Source organism: Procambarus clarkii, chromosome 3 (assembly GCF_040958095.1).
Source record: "Procambarus clarkii isolate CNS0578487 chromosome 3, FALCON_Pclarkii_2.0, whole genome shotgun sequence".
NCBI lineage: Eukaryota > Metazoa > Arthropoda > Malacostraca > Decapoda > Cambaridae > Procambarus > Procambarus clarkii.
This window is the reverse complement of record NC_091152.1, coordinates 25,229,993-25,254,818: the sequence shown is the minus strand read 5'-3', so window position 1 is coordinate 25,254,818 and position 24,826 is coordinate 25,229,993. Positions and strand designations below refer to the sequence as shown.

Genomic DNA, 24,826 nt, shown 5'->3' with positions numbered 1-24,826 from the left:
TATATGCTAGCCAAATCAACATCTGGCTACATTTATTCATTTGAGGTTTACTCTGGCATTGGTAGAACAATCATTGAAACAGTTACTAGTTTGATGCGGCCATTGTTGAACAAGGGGCACCACCTCTATATGGATAACTATTACAACTCAGTTACCCTTACAGAGAAGTTGCGAGAAGTGGGAGTGTACACCTGTGGAACAATTAGACTCTTACGTGGCGCCCCAAAAGACCTGCAACAACTTATGAAGAGTAAGATTGATGTGGATACCACAGTCTACCGCCGCAAGGACAACACCTTCATTCTGCTATGGAAAGACAAGCGAGTTGTCTCTATGATTACCAACCTACACAATGCAGACACAAAGAAAGTTCAGAAAAGAAAACGAGTTCGCAGGGCAGATGGAACAGTAAGACTACAGCAGGTTGTGGTGAACAAACCACAGGCAATTGTTGACTACAATAAGTTCATGAAGGGTGTTGACCACTTTGATCAAATGGTAAAGTATTACCATTTCGCCAGGAAATGTCACAAGTGGACCAAGAAAATAACATTTTATTTCTTGCAAATGGCATTGCAAAATGCTTATGCATTGTACAAGGCCAACACAGATGATCGAAGGAAACTAACTCTGCTCCAGTTCCATGAAGTTGCTATTTGGTCTTTATTGAAATTTGACAAGGCAGAGTGGCCTGCAACAACTACACCATCTCCACATCTAGTTCATGCTCCAGACATAAATGATGACACTGGTCCTGTGTATCCTGCTGCTGACCCGTCAACACCTGGCCCGTCGGGTGTAAGGCGCCCTCTCTTCACGTCTACACCTAGTGCTGAAGCTGAATCTGATGAAGATAATTCATATTCCACATTAGTGTTTGAAAACAATAGTGAGAGTGACGATTCAGACAGTAGTTTATTGCCAACCCAGAGACAACAGCGACGTGTTGTTATAGCAGAGACTCGCCTGAACTATAAATTGAAACATGAGCTGGTAAAAATCCCCAAACGTCGCAGGTGTGAAGTGTGTTCAAAGTCGGGTATCAGGAAGGAAACTGGTATAGCGTGCAAGACATGCGATGTTCCACTTTGCGTCATACCTTGTTACACCACTTATCACAGGAAAAGGGTGTATTGGGTGGACAAGAAATAACCACCCGCACCAGTTTCACTCCACCTAGGAACATCTGTTGAGCAACTTCAGGAATCAGTACCTGAAGGAGGTGGAGTGGAGATAAAATACTCAACTTATTTTACTACAATCGTCTTTGCTTTGGTAAGTACACATAATTGTCTTAGATTGTTTCAGTATTGTAGTCTATTTTCTTAGGAATATTTTGATACCTAAATGAGAACTGTAGCACGAAAACTAAAGTAAGTATACACGAAACAAGAGAAACTTTTTTGGTGGGTGTTGCGGGTGTGAGTTGGAGTGTCAAGAGCGGGTTCCGGTTGTGTGTTTTCCGTTATCTCTACAGCTGTGAATTCCAAGGAATTGTATTTGATATGCATATGTCTGTGTAGGGAATTTTATTCCGAACACTATACAAAAAAAAAAAAAAACGGTGTGAAACAAGTATAAACTTGAAAAACATGAGCAAAGTAAAAACTTTTGACGCTCACGGGTACAAACACGCGTAAGATTTTATTCGCCGCAAATTTATTTGACGCTGTGTTGGCCAACTCTACCCATGTTCTTATAGAACTTTCTATTGCGAACACATTGCTATAAAAATGAAATACGTAGCTCCAGAAATAATGTCAGGACAGTGAAATAAGTATAAACATTCAAAGCGCTGCATCACACCAGTGTCGTCGCTGCTGAAATCACGGCTAACGCTTCGCCCAGTTCCCACACTCGTGCGGGTCACCCGATACCATAATTAGACATTGATAGGCATATGTCTGGGTGGGGAATTTTATTGCGAGTTCAGTGATATCAAAATGAGCGCTGTAGGATGACTGAAGCTGGCAACAAACGAAAGAGTATGAATATTTACTTCCTGTTTGGGTGTCACGGCGAGTCATCTTTGTGTTTATTTACTTCGTGGTGGGATACCAAATGCTTGGGTGACATTTTATGCATATGATCTTGTAGAGAATTTTATTGCCAACGCATTGATACCAAAATGAAAAACGTAGCTCGAGAATTGATGTTAGGAGCGTGAAAAGATTATAAACTTTTTTGTGTTTACGCTTGAGCGCCCAGAACGCCGCGCGCACAACCCGCTTTTTTTTCCAGCTAGTGCCACGCGCACTAAAGTGTTAATATCCTGTCATCCCCACAGGCGCATGTAATTTTGAAAAAAAAAAAAATTATTTTTTCTTTCTAATCTGTTAATTTGTGTTCACTGATCACGGGAAAAATAATAAAAAAATTGTAAGTGGCATATATTGCCCGCTATAGGGTGGGGAAGTCTGGCAAATTATAGACGCTGACTCAGCGTGCGTCCCAGGCGGTCTGTTGTTCGCAAGCCGTCAGGCCAGAGTTGCCACAAAGAGATAATTACCGAATTATTTCAATGTCTCTGATTGATTTTTCATACTTTTTTGCTGTAATATTATTCAATAGTGTGTAGTTTGATATATTTATATAATAAAATGAGTGAATCGTTGGTGTACTCAAAAATATGGTGTGCATATTGTTGATTCAATTATGTTCATCAATCAGTGAACAAATACTTTGTTGGTTATTACACTATAAGCACAGGTTATATATAAGTATTTGCATGTTTTGTTCACTATAACGAACCACTAAGTAGCTATTATGAGTCAAAAAGTAATGAGGAGTGACCGCCGTGTACCAGCCAGCCACTCCCGCCCTCCCTCCAGTCATCTGACTCACCCTCATTCTCCTCCCACAATAATGTTTTTGCTATAATTCACTATATACAGACGTTATATATAAGTATCTACATGTTTTGTTCACCATAACTGTACATCTAAGCTTGTATGGTGAGTAAAGGTACAGAGATGTGGCTACTCACACAGTCAGCTGATCGGCGGCCGCCCTCAAGGTCAGACGCACTAATATTTCTCCTCCAACAACACTGTGTGGTGTTATTACTCTATATACACACATTATATATAAATATCTACCCGTTTTATTCACCATACTTGTACAAATAAACTGGTATGGTGCCCAAAGACCATCGTGGTAACCAGTAAACAACACCGTCGTCTGCACGGTGGCGTCGTGCAGACGACGCCACCGCCCTCACCAAAATGGCGGCTCCAAACCTTCTCTTGCTGTTTATACCCTCTATACGCACGTTATATATAAGTATCTACATTTGTGTTCACCATAGCGAACCACTAAGCTGGTATGGTGAGTGCAGTCAATAAAAGGTGGCCACACACAGTCAGAAGACATCGCCACCACTCTCCCTCCCATAGCATTACACCTCCTTCCATGGCGCACAGAGCTAAATATCACCACAATCCTGCTATTATCAGAACCCTGGTCAGTTTTATTACAGTCAGGGGTCTTCTGTAATAATATCATCGCTACATAATAGCATGAACAAGTATAATTTGGCATTTTTAGGCGATGCTGTGGTCACAAGCTGAACAGCAGTGCTGTTAGCTCATGCTGCGTGCGTCAGGCTTGGTTGCTCACTCAATACTGAGACCAATAACACCCGGGAGTTTGGCCCACGATTTTTTTTAAAATGGCGTCTGTTTACAAGAGCCCTGATGAAGGTGTGGTGAACCCCGTGTATCCGCGGGCTGTTTAAATCTTGCGTAGTACTCCAACACATCATATGACGTGATGCGCACTTTAAGGGTTAAGGGATTTAAACAAGGGAGCCGAGTGTTGTCTGAAAGCGGAAATTATTATTATTCTGATGGCAGATTTTTGCTGGGTGATGATGGGCTTGAGGTGGTTTGCAGTGGTAGACCCCCATGCACAGATACCATAATTTAGATAGGGATAGATTAGAGCATAATATAATGAGAGGATACTCATAGGTTTAGCGTATCATTCAAAACTCCCACGGCTACACGGGGTTCACATCAGCTTCCTCAGGGCTCTCCTAAACAGATGCCATTATTTTTTAAATTGTGGCCAACATTCCCAGGTGTGCGGGCCTCAGTACTGAGTGAGCAACCTAGGTTGGCACATGCAGCATGAGCTAACAGCACTGCTGTTCAGCTTGTGACCACAGCATCGCCTAAAAATGTCAAAATATATGTCACTGGTAGTATTTAGTCATGATAGTATTACAGAAGAGCCTGATAGTGATGAAAACTATGTACAATGTTCAGATATCAGTGATTGGGGGATTGGGTAGCACTAGATACAGTGCAAGTTTCAATCACTAGATAGGAAACTATAAAGATGAAATTAGGTACTTTTTGGTTTTGTTTTTTAATAAGACAAAAGTTGGACAGCTTTTCAATTCATTAGGGAGTGAGTTCCATATACTAGGTCCCTTTATTTGCATAGTGTTTACACAGATTAAGTTTGACACTGGGGGATATCAAAGAGATGTTTATTTCTGGTGGTGTGATGCCAAAACATTTCTTCAGTTCAAAATTCAGTTGAAAAATTCCTCAAGAACAATGTAGGGTAACAAGCTGCCGGCTTCCTGTCTCCATCAATGCCAGTGTATTGGCCCTCGGGTAAATAATAATAACCACTGTAACCTTGTCCAAATTTATCACTTTTTAAACTAAGAAATTTGTTAATGTACAGTACTTTTTTTTATCAATATTATCCTCTATTTCACACACAAATGAGTTCACTATGCTTTGTAGTTTGTTACCTGTATCACTGTTGTTCTGTATGACATCACATCAATGTTAATAACTATAATGCGTAAGGCTTTTGACACTCAACCACCAAAACCTTCTTCTTAAATTACATCATTATGGAGTTAGAGGACACTCCCTGCAATACCTCAAATCTTACCTTACTGACAGGCTCCAGTATGTTTCTGTGAATAATTCAATTTCTCCCACCCTACCCATCAACATTGGTGTTCCTCAGGGCAGCATACTTGGCCCTCTTTCTCATCTACATTAATGACCTTCCAAATGCCTCCAACACCTCAAACCAATTCTATTTGCTGATGACACAACCTTCGTTTACTCCAGTCCTGACCCCCCTTGCTCTAAAAGCCACAGTAAATACTGAGCTAAATAAAGTCCATCTTTGGCTAAATGCCAACAAACTCACCCTTAACATTGACAAAATTTTCTATATTCTGTTTGGCAATAAATCCTCTAATCAAATAAATCTCAAAATAAACAATACCCAAATTTGTAACAAATTAGATGGCAAATTCCTTGGCGTGCTCATTGACCACAAGCTGAATTTCCAGGGACACATTCTAAATATATCAAAAAAGTTTCAAAAACTGTTGGCATTCTTTCTAAGATCAGATATTATGTACCTTGCCCAGCCTGTAACACACTATTACTTCCTCATCTATCCATATCTCAACTATGGTATTTGTGCTTGGGGTTCTACTTCCCAAAATCATTTACGTCCTCTAATTACTCAACACAAAGCTGCTATTAGGACAATATCCAACTCTGGCCCCAGACATCACTCGGTACCCCTACTCAAATATCTCAGTATGTTAGATATTAAGTCACTGCACATTCTCTCATGTGTATTATACATATATAAAACACTGAAGTGTAATGCCAATCCTGACCTCAAAAGCTTCATTGAAGGTTGTAACAGAACCCATGAGCACCACACCAGAAATAAATACAGTTTTGATATTCCAAGAGTATGACTTAACCAAACTAGAAATGCTCTACAAATCAAGGGACCCAGATTGTGGAATGACCTTCCCAACCATGTTAAAGACTGTACCTCTCTCAACCAGTTTAAGATAAAAACGAAGCAGATTCAGATTCAGATTCAGATTCAGATGTTTATTCAGGTAAGGTATATACATACAAGTGATGTTACATTAATGGATTGATATATAGATAGAGCTAGTACATACAATGCCTAAAGCCACTATTACGCAATGCGTTTCGGGCAAGAAAAACATTAATATCTAGAACTTAATACTAATTGAGCATAAAGAATAAAAAGTGTTGAGAACAAATACAAATAAAGATAAAAAAAAAAAAAAAAAAAAAAGGGGGAACATGACTGAAAAAGCAGCACAAATACAATAGGTTGACAAACAGTGTTGATTAAAAAAAAGAAAATAACAGACATGGGTTGACAATAGAGGAGTGAGGTAGATTACAGGGAATTTATTAGGTAGTGTTTAGTTTTTATCTTAAACTGGTTGAGAGAGGTACAGTCTTTAACATGGTTGGGAAGGTCATTCCACATTCTGGGCCCCTTGATTTGCAGAGCATTTCTAGTTTGATTAAGTCGTACTCTAGGAATATCAAAACTGTATTTATTTCTGGTGTGGTGCTCATGGGTTCTGTTACAACCTTCTATGAAGCTTTTGAGATCAGGAGTGGCATTATAGTTTAGCGTTTTATATATGTATAATACACATGAGAGAATGTGCAGTGACTTAATATCTAACATATTCAGAGATTTGAGTAGGGGTACCGAGTGATGTCTGGGGCCAGAGTTGGATATTGTTCTAATAGCAGCTTTGTGTTGGGTAATTAGAGGACGTAAGTGATTTTGGGTAGTAGAACCCCAAGCACAAATACCATAGTTGAGATAAGGATAGATAAGGGAGTAATAGAGAGTCACCAGGGCAGGGCGTGGTACATAATATCTGATCTTAGAAAGAATGCCCACAGTTTTTGAAACTTTTTTTGACATATTTAGAATGTGTCCCTGGGAATTCAGCTTGTGGTCAATGAGAATGCCAAGGAATTTGCCATCTAATTTGTTACAAATTTGGGTATTGTTTATTTTGAGATTTATTTGACTAGAGGATTTGTTGCCAAACAGAATATAGAAAGTTTTGTCAATGTTAAGGGTGAGTTTGTTGGCAGTTAGCCAAAGATGGACTTTATTTAGCTCAGTATTTACTGTGGCATTTAGAGCAAGAGGGTCAGGACTGGAGTAAATGAAGGTTGTGTCGTCAGCAAATAGAATTGGTTTGAGGTGTTGGGAGGCATTTGGAAGGTCATTAATGTAGATGAGAAAGAGGAGAGGGCCAAGTATGCTGCCCTGAGGAACACCAATGTTGATGGGTAGGGTGGGAGAAATTGTATTATTCACAGAAACATATTGGAGCCTGTCAGTAAGGTAGGACTCGAGGTATTGTAGGGAGTGTCCTCTGACTCCATAATGATGTAATTTAAGAAGAAGGTTATGGTGGTTGACAGTATCAAAAGCTTTACGCAGGTCCACAAATAACCCAACAGGGAACTCATTTTTATCAAGAGCTGTATGAATCGAGTTAAGCATACTAATAAGTGCATCGTTAGTGCTTTTTTTGGGTCTGAAGCCATATTGGCAAGGGCTAAGTATATTGAGTTTGGCTAGATATGAGTAAAGCTGCTTATATATTAGTTTTTCAAAAATTTTTGACAAGTTTGGCAGGATTGATATAGGTCTGTAGTTGTTAACATCTGTGGGGTCACCACATTTGTGGACAGGCGTTACTCTCGCTTTTTTTAGAATATCTGGAAAGGTTTGGAGTTCAAGTGACTTGTTGAAGAGCAAAGCAATAGCAGGGGCTAAAGATCTGGAGGCTTTTTTGTAAATTAAAGTTGGTATCTCCTCAAGGGCACCAGACTTGGTTTTAAGGGAAAGGATTATCTCATTGACGTCAGTGGAGTTAATAGGCTTTAGGTACAGAGACTGTGGATAGTTACCTGTAAGATAGTCCTTAATGTCAGTACTGGAAGATGGAATATCATTTGCAAGGGATGAACCAATGGAAGAGAAGAACCTATTGAACTCAATAGCAGAATCAGAGGCTGAAAGCTGACCATCGTTATTAGACAAGAGAGTCGGTTTGTTATTTAAAGATTTCTTTGATCCCAATATTTGTGAAATTGTGCTCCAAGTTTGTTTAATGTTGCTCTTTATTTGAGTAAATTTATCTTCGTAGTATTTAGTTTTGGCTCGTCTAATTATCTTAGATAGCAATAATGAGTAATTCTTTGAGAATTCTTTGGAGACAATTCCTAACCTATACTTCTTCTCAAGGTCGTGTTTTTTGTTAATGGATTTCAGTATTCCCTTTGTAAGCCAAGGATTGTTAAGCCTTTTGCTTGTGACTTGTTTTGTAAGCCTAGGACAGTGGGTGTTATAAAGGCTAAGAGTTGTTTGTAGAAAAGATTGCACTGCTAGGTTGATGTCCCCTATGTTACCTAACTCGGACTCCCAGTTGACATTATCAGCAGCAGTTATAAAATTGTTTATAGCAGTTTCATTGTGCAGCCTAAAGCTTAACTCCCTTGTTTCTAGAGGTGGTTTGCTAATGTTAGTTAAGAGAAATGTGGGGTAGTGGTCTGTAGTGCTATCGGTGATTATACCTGAAGTAAGCGGAGAGGTTATGTTGGTCCAGATGTGATCTAGAGTCGTGGCAGTGCTATCAGTGATTCTAGTAGGTCTAGTGATTAAGGGTATGAGGAAGTAGGAATTCATACAGTTGAGGAAGCTAACAGCAGTAGGGTGTTCTGGCTCGCAGAGGTCAATATTAAAGTCCCCTGCGATAATTAGGTGGTTTTTGTTCAGTCTGTTATCAAGTATTAGATTTCTAAGGTTTGAGTTGAATTCAGACACATCAGTGTTGGGAATTCTATAGACTGCACCCGCAGACAGGACAGACTCGGCACCCTTGACTCTGAAGCTGGCGAAGATATACTCCCCATAGCAGTCTCTAGTTCTAATTTCTTTTAAGCATGTTAGTTCTTGGTGGTAGTAAAGAGCAGTGCCACCACCTCTCTGAAGTTGACGACAGTTGTGAATTGCTGAATAGTTAGGCATGTTAAAGAGTTGAGTAGTATCCTCTTTCAACCATGTTTCAGTAAGTATAATAAAAGAGAATTTGTTGCCAATAGTTTCAATCAAGGCACTAACATCATCGAAGTGTTTACCTAGGGATCTAACGTTCAAATTGATTACAGAGATATTGTGATTATGAGTTAATACATTGTTTACATCATGTGCTGCAAAATATCTGCAATTTAGATCATTAAAGTGATTATTGTCATAGATAGTGGATAAGAGGTTAAGTTCTGGGTCTATACTTGTCTGCATAAAAAAAGCTGATTGCAGAATCAGAAATAAGTAGAAATAAGCTATAAAATAGGGAAAAATATATACACAATACTGTACAAAACAAACACAAAAGGGGCTTACAGGGGTACAATGGAGTAAGGGAGTATGGCTAGGCTAGGCAACCTAGGCAATAAATGAGATTAAAGAAAAAACATATAAACATGGACTATACAAAACACAAGATATAGAAATACAAAACAAAAAATATAAGCAAGACTAAGCAGTACAAAAAACAAATTGAGCAAAAATGAAAAAAAAAAAGAGGTAGATTGCTTACGAGTACTCTCAGGTACACTGTAAGTAACAATTTGCAATTTGAGATGCAGGCAAAGCCAGGGGTACAATGGAGTAAGGGAGCATGGCGAGGCTAGGCAACCTAGGTAATAAATGAAATCAAAGAAAAGTTGAATAATAAACATAGGCAAATTTAAGCTAATGATTAATAACTATAGATAGTTCAGTAATGACTGTATAATTAAAAAGACCTGCACAACCTAATAAATTTCCTGTAACCTACCTTACCCCTCTATTGTCAATCCATGTCTTTTTTTTAAAACAACGCTGTTTGTCGACCTAATTGTATTTGTGCTGCTTTTTCAGCCATGTTCCCCCCTTTTTTATCTCTATTTTTATTTGTTCTCAACACATTATATTCTTTATACTCAATTAGTATTAAGATTTAGTCATTAATGTTTTTCATGCCCGAAACGCTTTGCGTAATAGTGGCTTTAGGCATTGTATGTACTAGCTCTATCTGTAATTCCATCAATCTTTGTAAAATCTCTTATATGTATGTATGTACCTTACCTAAATAAACATTTATTTATTTTATTATTTATATTAATCAATACTGTACTGTAATTTGTAATTCACTATGACTTCTTATAACACATTACTTTGTCTGGTGGTTCTTGTCAATATTCTAGTTTACAGTACAAGTATACACTGTACAGTACTTGCTGTGTGCACGCTCGCACGCAGTACTGCACCGACTTTCACAACTTCACATAGATGTTGGCTCTCCTCAGTCATCACAGTGTTGCTAAGGGCATCACCACCTGTTCACTCATTCCCGATTCTGGGCCCAAAAGTCTTAGCCTCTACCTCGGTTACCCAGTAACTGGCAACTTAATCCTCTTGGTGCTGCTTATATAGTAACCAGGTAGTGACATCGTTGCCACCATTACATCTGTGATGTAATGGAGAGTCGCACCCTATCTCAAGAACGGCGAAGAAGGTTAGGTAGAGAAATAGAAACAATTGAATGGAAGCTACAAGAATCATACAAAACCCAGGAGAGGCAAAGAGAGCAAAAGGCCATCAGTGAAATAGAAAGAAATCCGAAATATTTTTTCTCCTATGCAAAATCAAGATCAAAAACCACATCTAGTATCGGGCCCCTGCGAAAGGGAGATGGAACTTTCACCGATGACAACAAAGAAATGAGCGAGCTACTGAGGACGCAGTACGACTCTGTCTTCAGCGAGCCATTAAACACACTAAAGATTGATAACCCAAATGAATTTTTCATGGATACGATACCAACATCAAATCATATATCAGACGTCACCCTATCCCCACTGGATTTTGAAGAAGCCATAAACAGTATGCCTATGCACTCTGCACCAGGCCCGGATTCTTGGAACTCCATATTCATAAAGAACTGTAAAAAACCACTATCGCAGGCCCTCCACATTCTGTGGAGACAAAGCCTAGATACTGGCGTTATTCCTGATATACTAAAAACAGCAGAGATAGCACCACTTCATAAAGGAGGAAATAAGGCAGAGGCAAAAAATTACAGACCGATAGCGCTAACATCGCACATCATAAAAATTTTTGAGAAATCACAAAATACATGGAATCACAGCAACTCCATAACCCCGGACAACATGGTTTCAGAACAGGGCGCTCTTCCCTGTCGCAGTTGCTGGACCACTATGATATGGCATTAGATGCTATGGAAGACAAACATAACGCGGATGTAATTTACACAGATTTCGCAAAAGCTTTTGATAAATGTGACCATGGTGTTATTGCACATAAAATGCGTTCAAAAGGAATTACCGGAAAAATAGGCAGATGGATCTACAATTTCCTGACCAACAGAACCCAATGTGTAATAGTCAACAAAATAAAATCCAGCCCATCAACCGTGAAGAGCTCAGTCCCCCAGGGTACTGTGCTTGCTCCAGTACTTTTTCTCATCCTCATTTCGGACATAGACAAGAACACAACCTATAGCACTGTATCATCCTTTGCAGATGACACTAGGATCTTCATGAGAGTAGGCAACATAGAGGACACGGCAAACCTCCAGTCAGATGTAGATCAGGTCTTTCTATGGGCTACAGAATATAATATGGTGTTTAACGAAGATAAGTTCCAGCTCATGCGCTATGGAAAAAATGAAAATATAAAAACGGAAACCACGTACAAAACTCAGGCAAATCATAACATAGAACGAAAAGGCAATGTAAAGGATCTGGGTGTACTCATGTCGGAAGACCTTACCTTTATAGAACACAATAAAGTAGCCGTCACAACTGCAAGAAAAATGACAGGTTGGATAACAAGAACTTTTCACACTAGAGATGCTATACCGATGATGATACTTTTCAAAACGCTTGTGCTCTCTAGAGTAGAGTACTGCTGCACAATGACAGCACCTTTCAAAGCTGGAGAAATTGCTGACCTGGAGAGCGTGCAGAGATCCTTTACTGCTAGAATCCACTCAGTAAAACATCTAAACTATTGGGATCGACTAAAGAGCCTAAAACTGTACTCCCTTGAGCGCAGGCGGGAGAGGTACATAATAATTTACACGTGGAAAATATTAAGAGGGGCTGGTCCCAAACCTGCACACAGAAATAACATCACATGAGACCAGAAGACATGGCAGGATGTGCAGAATACCCCCGTTGAAAAACAGAGGTGCAACTGGTACTCTGAGAGAGAACTCTATCAACATCAGAGGTCCGAGACTGTTCAACACGCTTCCACTACACATAAGGGGCATAACTGGCCGACCCCTCACAGTGTTCAAGAGAGAACTGGATAAGCACCTCCAAAGGATACCTGATCAACCAGGCTGTGACTCATACGTCAGGCTGCGAGCAGCCGCGTCCAACAGCCTGGTTGATCAGTCCGGCAACCAGGAGGCCTGGTCGACGACCGGGCCGCGGGGACGCTAAGCCCCGGAAGCACCTCAAGGTAACCTCAAGGTAAGGTAAGGTGATACCAAAAGTACGGACGACGCTAAGCTGTAGGAGCAGGAAGAACCACAGCAGGGGAAGGACAAGGGGGCATGGATGAAACCAAAGTCGATGTGACTAACACCCTCAAGTCTGTGTCCACATAACCAAAGTGGGGGCAGCCGCAGGGCATCCAGAAAGGCAGCCAACCTAGCGCATTGCAGCAACCTAAACCTCGCATGCAACGCTGAAGCTGCCTGCACCCAAATATCAATATCGGTGGACTGGGCGAATTGGAGTACAAGCTAGGAACACTACTTGTAGGACTATGGGTCAAAGGTGTCATTGACCCACCAGGCAGCAAGGCTGAGGCAAAGACAGTGAGTGTCACCCTGAGACAAGGGGGACAGAGCAACCTTCAAACACGCACAAAGCGAGATGGGACTCGAAGGGTCTCCTCCATGGGACCAATGAGCCCCAAGGGACTTTCCAGGGGCCCTTAGGCTGATTGCAAAGGGAGGCCCAGGCAAGGTACTGCTAACCGGTTATGCCAGAGCTAACAAGCAAACAAAACTAAAAGCTGAACCCCTGTGACATGTGCAATCATAAGGACCTAGTGGAGGGCCACCAAAATTATATAAGGGGTCCTACAGCCACACCAAGCAGACCTCCCCACCAGGCGTAACAAAACAAAACAAAAAAACCCGCTAAAGCACATCATCTCCAGAACAGAACCAGTCGCTATGCGTATATCAGACAGATGCACTGTACTTTGTGCCCCAGACAGATACAATACTATCTACTACCTAAGGTTCATGCAGCCCCAGTACTCTTATTTACTCCTGGCTAGCACACAACCACGCAGTAAAACACTGCCTCTATGCAACACTGCTCAAAAAGATGGAACCAGAGTAAATCAACTGTCAGCAACACAACAGCCTCTTGAACTGGGGTTGGCTAGCTGGTGCGGGAGGTTACGCAGACTAGTAATTACCTAAGTGTAGTTACAAGATGAGAGCTACGCTCGTGGTGTCCCGTCTTCCCAGCACTCTGTCATATAATGCTTTGACACTACTGACGGTCTTGGCCTCCACCACTTTCTCACCTAACTTGTTCCAACCGTCTACCACTCTGTTTGCGAAAGTAAATTTTCTTATATTTCTTCAGCATCTGTGTTTAGCTAGTTTAAATCTATGACCTCTTGTTTTTAAAGTTCCAGGTCTCAGGAAATCTTCCCTGTCGATTTTATCAATTCCTGTTACTATTTTGTATGTAGTGATCATATCACCTCTTTCTTCTGTCTTCTAGTTTTGGCATATTTAATGCCTCTAACCTCTACTCGTAGCTCTTGCCCTTCAGTTCTGGGAGCCACATAGTAGCATGTCTTTGCATCTTTTCCAGTTTGTTGATGTGCTTCTTAAGATATGGGATCCACACAACCGCTGCATATTCTAGCTTTGGCCTAACAAAAGTTGTGAACAATTTCTTTAGTATATCGCCATCCACGTATTTAAAAGCAATTCTGAAGTTAGAAATCGTGGCATAGGCTCCTTGCACAATATTCTTTATGTGGTCCTCAGGTGATAGTTTTCTATCTAGAACCACCCCTAGATCTCTTTCTTTATCAGAATTTTTAAAAGATTTCTCACATAATATATAGGTTGTGTGGGGTCTATGTTCTCCTATTCCACATTCCATAACATGGCATTTATTAACATTAAATTCCATTTGCCAAGTGGTGCTCCATATACTTATTTTGTACAAGTCATCTTGAAGGGCATGACAATCATCTAAGTTTCTTATCCTTCCTATTATCTTAGCATCATCAGCAAACATGTTCATATAATTCTGTATACCAACTGGTAGATCATTTATGTAGACAATAAACATCACTGGTGCAAGAACTGAACCCTGTGGTACTCCACTTGTGACATTTCTCCAGTCCGATACATTGCCTCTGATCACTGCCCTCATTTTTCTATCAGTCAGAAAATTTTTCATCCATGTTAGAAACTTACCTGTCACCCCTCCAATATTTTCCAGTTTCCAGAACAACCTCTTATGTGGAACTCTGTCGAAAGCCTTTTTTTTAGGTCCAGATAGATGATCTGGACCTAAAAAACACAGGATACACAGGATCTTCCAGATCGAAAACCATACTGTCTGTCTGATATTATATCATTTCTCTCCAGGTGTTCTACCCATTTAGTTTTAATTATTTTTTCCAATATTTTGCCTATTACACTTGTCAATGATCCAGGTCTATAATTAAGGGGGTCTTCCCTGCTTCCACTTTTGTAGAATGGAACTATGTTAGCCTTTTTCCACACATCAGCTACAACTCCTGTAAACAGGGATGCCTGAAAAATCAGTTGAAGTGGAATGCTGAGCTCAGGTGCACATTCTCTCAGAACCCATGGTGAAACTCCATCTGGGCCAACTGCTTTGTTCTTATTTAGCTCCTTGAGCATTTTTTTCCACTTCATCTCTCGACACCTCTATGTGCTCTATGTTGTTCTCTGGAATTCTTATTGTGTCTGGTTCCCTGAAGATTTCATTTTGTACAAACACACTTTGGAACTTTTCATTTAATGTTTCACACATTTCCTTTTAATTTTCCCTGAATCTATTTCCCATTTTCAACCTCTGAATATTATCCTTAACCTGCAATTTGTTGTTTATGAATTTATAGAATAGACCTGGTTCTGTTTTACATTTGTCTGCAATCCCTTTTTCAAAATTTCTTTCTGCCTCTCTCCTCACTGCCGTGTAGTTGTTTCTCGCATCTTTGTATCGCTGGTATGTTTGGGGGTTTGGCCTCTTCCTGTATTGATTCCATTTTTGTGTCTTTTGGTCTCTGGCCCTCTCGTAATTTCTGTTGAACCAATCCTGTTTCCTAGTTCTGCATCTCTGTTTTGGTATAAATGTTTTTGTGCCTTTATCATATATTTCACAAAACTTGACATACATCTCATTCACTTCCTTGCCTAGCAACAAGTCTGTCCAATTATACTCACTAAAAAATTTTCTAAGGTTGCCATCATGTCCTCTCCTAAAGTCAGGTTTTTCAACTGCATCAACCTTCTTATTTTCTTCCAGATTATAATGCATTGCATACTTTATTCCCAAAAAGACATGGTCACTTTTACCCAAGGGAGGAAGGTACTGAATGTCAAATGTTTCTTCCTCCTTCCTGGTAAATATCAAATCTAGCATGGAGGGAACGTCCCCTTCCCTCATCCTCGTAGCTTGTTTAACATGTTGATACAAGAATGTTTCCAGGATGAGGTCTACAAATTTACAGGTCCAAAAATCTCTCTGTTTTAGCTTCATATGCTTCCCAGTCTATGGATTTCATGTCGAAGTCGCTGACTATCAACAGTCGTGATCTATCGTTATCCGCTCTCGCTATGATCTCTCTCATTATTGTTATAAGACCTTCTCGTTTACTATCTAGCTCCTCTGTCGACCATGTGCTGCTTGGCGGTGGACTATATGCATTTATGACCATTAGTTTATCATCCTCATGGCAGATTTCTAGTGCTATTATGTCAACTTCTTGTGGATTGGCAGTCATTATTTCCTTCACCTTTAGGTGTTCTTTCACCAGCACAGCAACGCCACCGCCTTTCCTATTTTTTCTGTCCCATCTCCAAATTGAGTAGCCCCTTGGGAATATGACCTCATTTAAAATAACACCAAGTTTTGTCTCTGTGAGTGCAACAATGTCTGGTGTCTAGAGCTGTATTACATCACTTAACTCCAGTATCTTCGATCTTACTCCATCTATGTTGGTGTATGCAATCTTCAGGAACTTGTTCCCCCTCTTCTTATTTTTCACTCCCCCCCCCCCTCTCTAATGATTTTGTTGGTTTGCCTTTATGTACCACTTTACTGGTTTGCCTGCCCCTATCACTTTGTAGAAAAAAGAATATATTTCTTCTTCATGCCTGCTCTCATTTAAACGTTTTGCCTCGGCGAGGTTCAGTTTCAGCTTCTCCCTATCTTCTTTTGAAAGATCTCGTCTTAACGACCACACTTTCCCATCCTCATCACTTTGTAATTTTCTAGCATTCCTTAGTACTTCTTCCATCTGTTTGGCATCATTTAGGGTGATCCTCAAAGGTCGATCTTTCCCTTTTGCATATCTGCCTATTCTCCTGTAGTCGCACACATTCTCTATAATGGTTGTAAGACCTTCCACGAGGCCAACAATTTTATCTACTACTTTTGCTTCTTCTACAGCTCTTTCTGACCTAGATGTTATCTCCTTTTCTTTGCAGCCAAAAATTATCAGGGACTTACTCCGATCAATTGTGTTTTGCACCAACTTCGGGTTAGATGCCAATTCTTTTCTCACTTCCAGCCTAATGTTTGTTTGATCTTGGTTGCTGCAGTGTTTGACTTCCTTTACTGCTGCTTCAATTTTTTTCCTACTCCTTGGCCACTTGTGCATAGGTGAGTTGCATATCTTTCTTGCACTGTTCTATTCCCTGTGTAACTTCCTCCATCTGTGCTGACAAAAGCTGTTTTTCCTGTTGAATTTCCTTACCTAACCTATTGTAGTCATTTATGTTTAAATTTACTTAACTTCTTCCATAGCTATTTTTAAGATTTTATTTTCTTCTTCCATGGCTTTGCAATTTGTTTCCAATTTATTCTTATCCTTGCACAAGTCTTTCACTAAACCCTCAAGACATACAACTTAGCTATTTAAATGGTCATTACTTTCTTTCAATTTACTAATTCTTTCTACACAAGAGTTCACTATAGTATCTAATTTTACCAACTTGTTGTATAGACTGGTTATATCAATGCTTTCTTCATTGAATCCAGCAAAATCCAGAATCCAACCGGTGCGGCAGCTGTGGTGATGTAATGCTTGTTTGCTTGTTTTCAATTGGGGAGTTCTGTTTGCTAGTTCAACTTTAGGTTTGCAATTTTTAACCAGCTGTAGTTTGCTTTGGAATTCCTACCTTTCTGGGTGCCTGACCTGATAGATGGCAGACAGCCTGCTTCCAATTACATGGGGGTGTCTAAAGGCCATTGCTCCTCGTGCCTCATCTGGGGGGGGGGGGGGGAACTGGCGCCGATTCCCGGTAGGCCTAGAACTCCATTGATTGACTGTTGCCACAGTCTAATATATACACATCAGCCTGTTATAGCTCCGGGAAGCCGAAGGGGCTCTCCACAGAAAAGCACAAAAACAATACAATTCTTCACAAAGAAGTCAAGCACGGTCTCATCACTGGGCTGGACACACTGGTAAACCGAGGCACACTTCGCCCGACCCACAAGCTCGGTCTAACTGTAGGTGTATAAAAAACTACTAGCACCGAGGCAAACCTCAACTACCAAGTCAAATTTTTCCAAGAAATTGAGCTCGAGAACTGAAATATTCGAAAAGAGGGGCATTCGAAAACAGAGGTTTCACTGTATTACTATACATTAAAATTATAAACATGAATTATTTCTTACCGTTTATTAGTTATACACATTTTTATTTATGAATTAAGGAGACTTAGTTTGTGTGACCTCCAGAAATGTGTGTTAGGGGATTTTAGAGGGGAAGAGGGTGGGTTTGGGTGTGTGGGTGGATGGATGGATAGATAGGCTGGCGACTGACTGGTACATGGGGTAGGTTGATGGGCAGGTTGAGTGGGGGTGGGGATTTGGATGTATGCCCTCATCCACATGCATCTCCTGAGAAGAAAAGACCGAGTCCAAGGGAAAGGCCTTGAATGAGGGAGTAGGCTGGGACTACTCAGAAGCCTCGGCAGGAAGAAGAGGCTCAACTGCCTCCGTGCCATCACCGGAAGGGGCAATCCCCGGAGCCAACCGAGTCTCATCCCGAGCTAAACCCCGCCCCGACTCCGAAACCTTCAGCCTGAAACAGGGAGGAAGGAGAAAGAGGAACCACACCCACCTGGGAAGGAAGAGAGGGAGATGGAGACAACTGCAGTCGAGGTGACCAGCACCTCCAAATCTGAGTCGCTAAAAACCCAGCGGGGCAGCTCCGGAGCTTCCAAACGGACACACAACCTGGCACATTGTAACACAGAAAAATGCCTATGCAACATAACTGCTGCCTTATACTTTGGAATACCCAATGAGGAATGGGTGTAATGGAGCACATGAGAAGAACCAATCCCACATGACAATTACATCCACCCATTTAGCTTTTCTGGATATCCCTCACTCAAGATCAAACTGTAACTACACTTGGGTAATTACACACACACACACACACACACACACACACATGTATGTATGTTTTACATAAAATAACAAGAGTATCAACACTTCGAAGTGTCTTCTGCAGTCATTACATTAAATTACATTAAATTTAGTCATTCAATTCATACATGAATTTCACACTACAGTATAAAGTTTGACACACTATTACACTACAGGAAAATAAACAGGAAATATTAACAATCGTACCTAATATACACTGAAGTATATCCACATTGTTTTCATCAGTCCAGAAATCATTTGTAGGGAAGTCTTCCCTAAATGCTCTTTCAATCTCCTCCTGAAAGAAGAAACATTAACATTAATTTAGGAGAAATCTGTAAATGATGCTACAGTAATAAGGAATGGAGTACACTTATGTATCTTATTACAATGTGTCCTCATTTGAAGGAACTATATAGGGCGAGGCCGATTTGTTCTGTATGTCGGCCCCAGACTGTCTCGCACCTCCATGTGAAAAGAACAAAATCTTACATCCATTATAAACTAAACAAAAATCACATAATCTATTTGTTATGTATTTATCATTTTGAACATGGCACATGATAGAACCATCATTAGTGAACAATTCCATATCAAAATCATAACTCTGTGGCTATTAATGGAGGCCACAAATATAATGTAATGGCCTGGATTACCATAAGCTAACTATCAGTCTTGGTATAAATATTCATAAAAAATCCATTTATTATGAATTCTTCATTTTCATTGTGGCATTTGACAGAGCACTCGCAAACAATTTGGTAAACAAATGTTACATTTATGAACATTATTAATCCTTAAACTGTGCAAAACTACATATGACGTTTCGAGTAACTGACGCAAAAGTGCGCATCACTGTATATATAGTTTTGGAGTACTACACAAGGTTTAAACGGTCTGCGGATACATTGGGTTCACATCACCTTCCTCAGGGCTCTTGTAAACAGATGCCATTTAAAAATAAAAATCGTGGGCAACATTCCTGGGTGTGAGAGCCTCAGTACTGATTGAGCCACCAAGGCTGGCACACACAGCATGAGATCACAGCATTGCTGTTCAGCTTGTGACCACAGTATCGCCTAAAAAAACAGCGTTGAATGTAATGAAACACCATTTTCTAGGTGAGACCCGGAGGCTCCCTGGAGCTTACTGGGCTGATATGCTAATGTCAGACTTTGGCATCAGTCATGTGTATGGAGTTCAGTGGGCCTACCAGGGATCACGAGCCAGAACGTGGCTCCCCTCAGAGAGGCATGGGGAGCAATGGCCTATAGAAACCACTGTGTGGTTGGAAGCATTCTAAGTTTGCCATCGACCGGGTTAGGCACCCAGAAAGGTAAGCATCCCAAAACAAACCCCTATTCTGATAAAAATTTTGATAAGAAAAGTAAAGGGTTCCTGTACCCACCGAAGTGGGTGAGGTCCACCTCGAGGCGTCCGAACGTCCGCCAATGCCAACGGAAGGAAGCAGTGTCTGTTGTTCATTCCGTGGACAGGGGAATGAAACGAGACAGGCCATCGGCCAAGACGTTGGACACTCCCCACACGTGAACTGCCAGGAGAGCCAAACTCCGAGAACTCAGCAGACAAGTCACCCAAAGCGACCAGCCTCAAAGAGCCAAGGACCGCATCAAACCTTACTCAGTTCAAGCAATGAACCACCAGGGAGCAGTCTGAATAGAGCCAGATTGTCGACCCGTGGGCGACCCGAACCCTCCGAAGAGCAAACCACACTGCCGCGAACTCCCGCACCGTGCTGTGGGGTCGATGAAAGGACGGACCCCACTGTCCCTGGCCGGCCTGATGAGCACCGGCCACAAATCCCCAGCGAGAGACGATGTGTCCATAAACACATCGAGACAGGGCTCGGGCAGGCGCCAAGGCACTGAACCCCGAAGAGGAGGCCGGCGACGCAGTGGCCGACACAAGGTCCCTGGGGGACGAACCCAGTAATCGCGAGAGAGGCGGAAGAGACACCCCCGAAGGAACCAGAATAGCCGTCGAAGCCAAACCCGACCCGGTGGGTACACCAACATCTTGAAGTTCAAGCTCCTGTACAAACCCTCGAGCAACCGCAGGGTGACCCGGGTGACCCCAGAAACAGGCTCAAGCGAGACCGCAGCCGCAGGAGAGATTCCGGAGTTAGAGACAAGGAAGCAATCCGAGAATCCCACACAAGACCCAGCCATGTCCGAACCTGGGAGAGAACCAGATGGGACTTCCTTCAGTTCATCAAGAACCTGAACCCGGTGAGCTGGGAAAGAACCAAATCTAGCTAGCAGACAAAAGGACCGGCTGGGAGCCCAGACCAGCCAGTCGTCAAGGTAGGCCAACACCCGAACACCTAACAGACACAGACGGGCCACAATGACCCATGTAAGGCGTGTGAACACACGAGGTGCCAGATTCAACCCGAACGAGAGACACCGAAAACAGGAACTTTGACGCCCCACAACAAAACCGAGCCAGTCCCTGAACCCCGGATGAATCGAGACGTGCCAATAAGCATCCCGGAGGTCCAGAGACTCCATCCAAGAATCTGGCTGCAAAAGGAGAAAAACCGGGGACAACGTAGTCATCTGAGAGGAGGGGCAATGAACCCTGTGGCCCACCACGACAAGCGGAACCCCGAGCCCTGGCATGACCCCTCCAGGAAGGCCCCCCCCGCAACCCCCACAGAACCAACTAGTCAGACATGGGATGGCAACTGGCCGAAGCAGCCTGAATATACTGTGACATGGCCGAAGGAGCAAAAAGCAGAGGACAAAAAGGCGAAGAAAACCCAAGAGCCAGGGCCCAGGCTGATTCCTGAGAGGAGGCAAGCACCGCCTGCCGACACGCGAGCTGGGAAGCGTAAAACAGGGAAACCGCATCCCGCAAGATCGGCGCAAACATCTTCAACAAGGCAGCCGACGCGCGAGCCGCCGAGCCCAAGGCACTGGACCCTGGAACAGCCCCGAGCGCCCCCACATTCTTCCCAAGCCAGTTCAAAGACAGCTCCAGGAGGGAAAAAGAAGCGCAAGGCCGAAGCCAAGAGGCCCGAGTACGCAAATCCTCTGCTACCTGCGCAGCCGAAAGGGAGGGAACCTGCACATGGAGCTGTAGAACACCAACATCCCGGGAAAGGGCAGGAGCAAACAAGCACTCATTGAGGTCCTCAAGGTCGACCCCCCAGGAAAACCTGAACCACTGTCGAAGCCTCGCGTCACTCAAGCGTGCGGGAACGACAAAAAGAATGCCAAGCCTCCAAAGTGAATACAGGACAGTCCGCCAGCCAGGACGACTCCGGAACCTTGTAACAGACCCAGAAAGATAACGAAGTTCCAAACCTGAAAGACGACGGATCCATCACCGAGGCATAATCCGGGTCACGCAGGAGGTAAGCCGCCAGGGCTACCAGCAACGGAGACGGTTGGATGCGGGAAGCCGAAAACCTCCGGAAAGACGGAACCAACGCGCCCGAGGGAACACGGAACCGAACCTGGGGAGGAGCAGAGACCAAATCCAACTCATATACAGAGGGGAGAAAAGTGAACCCTATTCCTTGTAACAATAAGCCTCGCTCCGAGGGTAGAAAAACCCAGGCAGGGTCCAGTGGGGCCCAAGGCCCCCAAGTCAGCCCCTCCCCAGCCCCAGGATCTCCTTCCTTGGAACCTGGGGCAGAGTCATTCCCCCAGAGCACTGGCCCCTAAAGAAAAAGCCGGCGCAGCCAAGTAAGCCGAACAAAAGGGGGCCCACTGTTCAGACCCAGAGGCTTCGGCAGGGAGATCAGACTCGAATGCCTCCGTCGCCACACCAGAAGTAGCATCCCCGAGACTGCCCGAGACTCAAGACCATCTAAACCCTGCCCTGACTCCGACACTCTCAGATGCTTTGGAGCCGGGGGGGGAGGGGGGGAGGGACCAGAACGAATCACAACAGGGAAAGGACGAGGGGGCGCGGACTGAACCAAGGACGAAGCGACCTCCACCCCCAAGTTCGGGTCCCTATAGGCAAAACGGGGCAGCCTCAGGGCATCTGGGTGAGCAACCAACCTAGCACGTTGCAACAACCCAAAGCACACATGCAATGCCTGTGCCACCCGTGCCAATAGAATATCATCGTGAGATTGGGTAAACCGAGTCACCAGCAAGCAACAGTAATCTCAGGACTCCGGGTGGAAAGTGTCACCGACCCAACAGGCAGCATGACGGAGGCAAAAACCATGAGGGTCGCCTTGAGTCAAGAGGACCGAGCAGCCCTCGAACTCGCACAAAGCTAGGTGGGACTCCGGGGACACATCCATCGAACCCACGCACCCCCTAGGGGGTTTTCCAGAGTCCTGAGTGTTTAAGAACTCACTCCCAGGTAATCCCAGGCAGGGTAATGCTAACCGGAACCTACAAATATCAAACAACTTTCTAAAAGCTGAACCCCAGGGACGTGTACACTCACGGGGACCTAGCAGAAGGCACCACCGGAAAAGAACCATGCACAGGTCAGGCACAAAGGGGCATACAAGGCAGCTCCCCCCCCCCCCACCACTAGGCAAAAACAGAAAGAAAAACAAAACCCCGCAAGAGGACAATGCACCCCAATGAACACAGCTGGCCACTGTGAATGGTGAAAACAAGCTGTGCAGTGCCCTGTGCCCCGCACCAAACTGCCTCTTACCCTAAGGTAAACAAGGAAGACAAAACCCCCAAACACCCAAAGGGTGGCCGAAAAACCGAGCACAAATATGGCCCAGCAGAAGTAGGCCCCAAGGAACTTGTGGAAGGTGGCCCCCAAGCTCTAAGGGCAGTACTTAAAGGGTACCTAGGGATTATAACCCTAGGCGCATGCAGCCTGAGTACTGTAGAATTACTCCTGGCTCTCGCACCCCTGGAAGAAAGCCACCATACTCAAAGCACAGTGCTGGAAACTCTGGAGCCAAGCACACTACCTCCACCTCTAGCATCAGCCTTAGAACTGAAGGGTGGATAGCCGGCGCAGAGGTCTGGGGCCCCTTCCCCCTCCCGGGGAGGGGGAAGCTGCGCAGGCAGCATCGCGGCGACTTGTGACGTCATGCTCGTTTGCTCATTTCTTTTAGGGGAGTTTTATCCACTTGTTCGGCTTTTCGTACCAATATTTTCACCAGAATAGGGGTTTGTTTTGGGATGCTTATCTTTCTGGATGCCTGACCCAGTCGATGGCAGACATAGAATGCTTCCAACCACACGGGGGTTTCTATAGGCCATTGCTCCTCATGCCTCTCTGAGGGGGCCAGGTTCTGGCTCGTGGTCCCCGGTAGGCCCAGAGAACTCCATACACATGACTGATGCCAAAGTCTGACATTAGCATATCAATCTAGTAAGCTCTGGGGAGCCGAAGGGGATCCCCCCAGAAATGCCAAAAATATATGTTATTTATATATTTATTTATTTATTTATTTATTTATGCATATACAAGAAGGTACATTGGGATTGTGAGGATACATAATATGGTAATTACAATCTTGTAAAGCCATTAGTACGCCCAGCGTTTCGGGCAGGCCCTTAATCTAAGAAAATTTTAAGTAGATAAATACTTGCAAAATTTATAAAAAAAAAATGATAATTACAAGGCAAGAAAAAAAAAAAGATGAGAGAAAATTGTAGGTATATTAAAGCACATAGGTAGCTCAGATTGATTGCAATGATAGCGTGAATGGTAGTTGAAAAAATTGGTAGGCACAATACAGCATATGGCTAGCACATAAATGTAGACACCAATGAACACGATGATAAGGTTGTTTGGGTTAAATACATAAAAATTAGGAGATTGGATAACACTAGGTACAGAGCAAATTTAAAGCTCAGTGTAGGAAACTAAGAAGATGAAATTAGGTACTTCTTGGTTTTGCTTTTAAATAAGGCAAAAGTTTGACAGCTTTTCAATTCACTAGGGAGTGAGTTCCATAGACTAGGTCCCTTAATTTGCATAGTGTGTTTACACAGATAAAGTTTGACACTGGGGATATCAGAGATAATTATTTCTGGTGTGGTGATAATGGGTCCTATTACATCTGTCCAGGGTTGGTTATTATTCTGATAGCAGATTTTTGTTGGGTGATGATGGGCTTAACCCTTAAACTGCGCATGGCGTATATATACGCCCTGAGTAACATGTCCCATGGTGCGCATGGCGTATATATACGCCATAGGGTGCCAGGCCTGATTCAAATGGCCCGCGGCTACACGGGGTTCACAGTAGCTTCC

General features: G+C 42.9%; 1 protein-coding gene across 1 annotated transcript in view; it reads right to left on the bottom strand.

Moving 5' to 3' along the window:
• Nucleotides 1–24,826, bottom strand: part of LOC138368637 (uncharacterized) — a 169,987-nt gene that overhangs the window by 112,261 nt on the left and 32,900 nt on the right. Inside the window, exon 3 of the mRNA XM_069331296.1 lies at nt 18,816–18,906. Within this exon, the coding sequence (XP_069187397.1) occupies nt 18,816–18,906 (91 nt within the window). The remainder of the gene's footprint in view (nt 1–18,815; nt 18,907–24,826) is intronic.